The sequence below is a fragment of the Macadamia integrifolia genome, unplaced genomic scaffold, assembly GCF_013358625.1.
Source record: "Macadamia integrifolia cultivar HAES 741 unplaced genomic scaffold, SCU_Mint_v3 scaffold2282, whole genome shotgun sequence".
NCBI classification, from domain to species: domain Eukaryota; kingdom Viridiplantae; phylum Streptophyta; class Magnoliopsida; order Proteales; family Proteaceae; genus Macadamia; species Macadamia integrifolia.
In genome coordinates this window covers 137,428-142,465 of record NW_024868611.1, presented here as the reverse complement: position 1 = coordinate 142,465, position 5,038 = coordinate 137,428, and the positions used below count along the sequence as shown (strand labels likewise).

At 35.8% G+C, this 5,038-nt stretch overlaps 1 protein-coding gene across 1 annotated transcript; it reads right to left on the bottom strand.

The window, feature by feature from the left end:
* Positions 1–2,396: 2,396 nt before the first annotated feature.
* LOC122066175 (cucumber peeling cupredoxin-like) lies at positions 2,397–4,669 on the bottom strand. Its single transcript, XM_042629990.1, has 2 exons — positions 4,377–4,669; positions 2,397–3,256 (listed from the first exon to the last, which is right to left on the bottom strand). Exons 1-2 carry the CDS (start codon positions 4,588–4,590, stop codon positions 2,751–2,753), a joined length of 720 nt encoding a protein of 239 aa, XP_042485924.1. The 5' UTR covers positions 4,591–4,669; the 3' UTR covers positions 2,397–2,750.
* Between the last annotated feature and the right edge of the window lie 369 nt (positions 4,670–5,038).

Sequence of the window (5,038 nt, the reverse complement as noted above, 5' to 3'; positions counted from 1 at the left end):
GCTCATTATTGGAGTTGATTCACAAGACCTATGAGGTCCTATGAAGACACTTAGCACCTCAGGAGAGAGATACATTATGTTGTTTGTTGATGATCACTCAAGAATGGTGTGGGTGATGTTCTAGAAACATAAGTCAGAGGCTTTAGAAAGATTTAAGATCTTTAAAAAACAAGTTGAGAATCAGACAAGAAAGAAGCTAAAGTGTCTGAGATCTGACAGAGGAGGTGAGTACAGTTGGGATGAGTTTGAAGAATACTGTTATGAGCATGGTATTAGGAAACAAACTTCAGCTCCAAGAACACCCCAACAGAATGGTGTTGCAGAGAGAAAGAACAAAACAGTGCAAGAAATGGCTAGAACAATGTTGGCAGAGAATGACATGGGCAAGAAGTTCTGGAAGGAGATAGTTCTAACTGCAGTGTACATCCATAATAGGTGTATGTTGAAATAATGAAACCACCATTGCCTTAGGAGACATGGATCCGGTTTAGAGAATCCCTTTAGGCTTGTCAATTTAGAAAGACTTGTACTAAGAAAAGATTCAATACATGACAGGAGATAATGTGATGTTTGGAAAATCGAAGGGGTATCTTATCCATCCAATGGTCATCTGCCAGATTAGCCCTCCACATTGCAGAATTTGCTCTCCATTCATAGTGCGTGTATGCCTTTCTTGGATGCCTATATAGAAAACTTTTGTCATACATTATTTCAAGCCATGATTTCATGCGACCAACCTCATCTTGTATTGCAATTTATATCCTTTTGATTAATATATATATATATATATATATAGAGAGAGAGAGAGAGAGAGAGAGAGAGAGAAAGAGAGAGAGAGGTGGTCAAATGGGGAGAGTAAACTAGTTCCCACAGTTAGCTGGTCTAAGATCTACAAATCTAAAAAGTCTTGTGGGCTGAACATTAATAATTCTTTTCATATGAATCAAGTCTTATCGGCCCAAAAGCTTGGGAACTTTTGCATCCCTTTGATTTTCTTCGAGTCATGTGATAAAATCAAAATATTTTCCTTCATGCTCCTTTCTTGAAGCCAAATGTAATGCTTCATCATTTTGGGGATGGAAATCTGTAATCTCTAGAAGGGATCTTCTTATGAGAGATTTGTTTTTTTGGGTTGGTCACGGTCGTTCTATAAATCCTTGGGTCGATCCATGGATTCCTAATTCTCAACCCTTGGCTGCTACATATCATTTCCCTTTGAATGCTCCAATGAAAGTATCAGATTTTATTGATCCTCTTCTGCACTATTAGAGATCAGATTTACTTTGAAGATGGTGGCCCCCCATGTATGGTTGATAAAATCCTCTCAATTCCAATCTCTGTTATTGGTTGTGATGATCATTATGTTTGGGGTTCATACAGGCTAACACTGGAACCACATGAGTTGACATCCAATCCTATATGGCAACACGTGTGGCATATTCCTATTGCTCCTAAGGCTCGTATGTTTATTTGAAAACTTCTCCTAGAGATTATTCCTATTAGTCCTTCTATTTTGAATCAAAAGGGGTTTAATCTCAATAATCATTGCCCATTTTTCTCAACTCTGGAGACTACTTTAGATCATATTTTTTCTCAGTTGTTCATTTTCCTCAAGGATTAGGCAAATGATGGGATTTGGTTTCATCAGATCTTCTTCGAGTTCCATCCTTGATTGGGTTTCATTAATCTTTGCTTTGCTGGGATCACCTCTTAATTGCTCCTTGAATAGCCTCTGTCACACCTACATACTCTCTGCTCTTATGGCTAGTGTTATTTGGCAAGTCTAATAGCCAACCTTGATGCTACTTTTCAACAATACATCATTTCAGCTTCCTCCTTGGCTACGAAATGTCATCTTTTCACTACAAAATTTTGTTATCTACCACATTTGTCTCATATAACCACTATTACTATTGAGATATGTTGGAAACCTCCTCCTCAAGGCATCATCAAAATTAATGTCAATGGTTTCTCTTGTGGATGTCCTAGAACTACAGGTATTGGAGGAGTTTTTAGAGATGACCAAGGGCCTATTATTGCTGGTTTTTTTCGAATATGTGGGTTCAATGTGATTTTCAGAATATTTTTGTGGAAGGAGACAATCTTCTTATTATTAACAGTTTGAAGCAATTCAGAGCCAGATTCCATGGAGGATAAGTCATATTATTGCTGATTGTCTTTCTCTGTCCCGGTGATTCGCATTCTGAGGCAAGGGAACTTTATCCCATTTGTTGTTTGGTGACTCCATAGGAATTGCACATCCTAGAACTGTATCTGGCCTTACTTTATTATCAGTATTTTCATTCACAAAAAAAAAAAAAAATATATATATATAATAATAATAATAATAATAATAATAATAATAATAATAATAATAAATGTGGTAACTCATTCCATTCCGAGGAGAAAATCAAATTCATCAAATTGACCACATCGTGGATGCATTGGCCAATTCTTAAGGTTATTCTCTTACAATTTACCATTTACAAGAACATATCAAATCTCCAGATCATAGAACACAAACTAAATCAACTGCATTAATAAAAAATTTAAAAGAAAAAATATAAGAAAAGAACCTTGCCCTCTTGCATGTATCTATGCCTAGACACAGCAGGTGCAAAAAGACAGTGTTGCCTCCTCGCTGAAGATTCTTACGTTGACACTCCCATTGGCCGCACACACTAGTCTATAGTCTATACCTGCCAGCAGGCAGCGTTCTCTTTCCCAAAAAGTATATAAGAAATAAAAAATCATGCATAGACACAAACTAACCCTAAAAGCATCAAAATCCCATTCAATCTCCAACCGACGTGCCTCAGAAACATTTTTAAGGAAGCTGATCCTGATTCCTGCGTAACACCATCAGCTGCTTGATCTTTGGGAGTATTAAAATTTGAAGGAACCACTGTATCTGGTGCTGAATCTGGATTGTTCATATCAGGGTTTGCCGGACCCGGTGAGTCCATTGATGGTGGTGTCATGAGACTTGGTGGCAATCCTTGGCCATGGGTCACATTAATCTTGAAATGTTGACCATACTGACATTGCTCGCCGTCGTAATCGCTGGAAAAAAAGTATGTCATTCCTTCTTTAACAAGAGGAACAGCTACTGTGACTGGTTGGGGATTAGTTGCATTTGGTTCTGCAGATGACCATTCTGTGGTATCATCTATTTCGGCATCTTCGAAATCACATTGCTTGTATGTTGTCAAATTATACGTTTGGACTATGGAGTGATTAGTATCAGTGTTGAAAACTGCATTAGAGTAAGCAAAAATGTAAGATTTGCAGACTAGTAAACACAATTTAGCTTCTAGAACTTACAATTTTCGTAATTAGTAATAAATGTAGTGCTCGAATTGATTCTATTAAAAGACCTTCCAAATGTTGTTCCTGATCTTTTTGTGTTCTCCGGAATTGAATTAATCCAGAATAGGCTTATCAAACGCTATTTCTCATTCTATCAGAATAGAGTCAAGCGGGAATGCAACTAAACATAGCCTATTCTGTGCACAGTTTATTCTAAAAATCCGATTCTTTATGACAAGATTGTGTTCCACCTTCCAATTGTTACAGAGTGGAATGTATGGGGAATTAAAACAGAATAGAAGCTGATCAAGAGTGACACTTAAAAAAAGATTGGCTGAGGAAGAAAATATCTATAAATTAAAACTAGATCTTTCTTACAAAGAGAGCAACTAATATCCATGGTTGGAAGCATAGAAACTTAGCAGTAAACACAATTAAATTAAAGTTAACCACAAATTCAAGTAATTCACATAAATTAAGATTATATTGAGATATATATGAACACTTGTGTGAAAATGAAATAAGAATTAGAGAGAAAAATCAATTCCAAACAAGGATTTGAATCTAGAACCAGAATCTGGTGAAGCAGATATGGATTGAAATAATTCTGAAGTGAAATGATCAATTGAAACAAGAAGAGAAGTGGAAATATTTCTTGAGCAGAGGTGGGGTGGGGGATTTCAGATGGGTATTCTTTTATTTCTTCCCTCTGCATCTGGTGCTATGCATATGTCAGACAAAGGTAGTAAAACCAAATCCAGCAAATAAATCACAGTTGGAGATCTCTTAAGACTTGTAGAGAAAATAAATTGGGATAACCCAATAAAAACTCTTCAAATATAAATTGGGATTTTCTGTTTCTTGGATTAAAGATATCTTGAATCTGGGTGGACGAATTTTTTTTCTCCATCAATGCAAAGCTTCACAGATTTCAATGTTTCAGAGTTTTCAATTCCTCAAAAGAAGAAAAAACAGAGTAGCAGTAAGTGAGATACAACAGAAACTGAAAGAGATCTATATTTCTATCTAAATAGTAATTGTACAGTTTTCTGGTTAAGTAGGCTTACTGAGGAAATCTCCCAAACTGAAGGTCTTGTTGGCAACCCATTTCTGGTAATCAACTTTGGGATTTTGAAGTTTGTCATACCAACCCAAAGAGTCACCAACTGTGTAATTCTTGTAAGCTTCAATAGAACCTGAAAATGAGAGGAGAGCGAAGAAGAGGAAGAAGAAGAAGAAGAGTGTGATGCTTGAAGTGGGAATCCTTCTCTCCTCGTCCATTATTTTTCTCTCTGTCAGAGAGAAGTTGGAGGTGGAGATTGGGTCTTTTGAAGCATAAAGAGACTGAACTGAAGATGCTTCCACCTTGTCTTCAATCTAACCTTAATCTTCTTCAGAATTACAAAACTGGTTTCTTTCTCTCTTTCCCAGGTTTATTCAATTCCTAATGCCTGTTTGTTTGACACGTAGAAAAGTAAAAAAAAGTTTTAAAAAATAAAAAATTCGTACCGCTCATAAACTACCACAAATAAAAGCATCTGATCATGTGAAATAAGAAATTATTAGATTTTAATTATAAAAAAAAACTTACTAGATAATATCATTAAATACCTTTATTTTTTGTCTGGTGATGTGGCACATGAATTTTTTCCACCTAATTCATAGAAAAACTGATCCATGGTTATCTCTTTCCTCTTTTTTTTTTTTTTTTTTTTTTTTTTTTTTTTTT

What these genes read in the sequence shown, in the direction of transcription:
- LOC122066175 (XM_042629990.1), bottom strand. Translation starts at nt 4,590, where the DNA reads ATGGACGAGGAGAGAAGGATTCCCACTTCAAGCATCACACTCTTCTTC. An exon ending in CAGTTTGGGAGATTTCCTCA is followed by an intron (nt 3,257 to 4,376) that starts GTAAGCCTACTT and finishes ACTCTAATGCAG; the next exon opens with TTTTCAACACTGATACTAAT.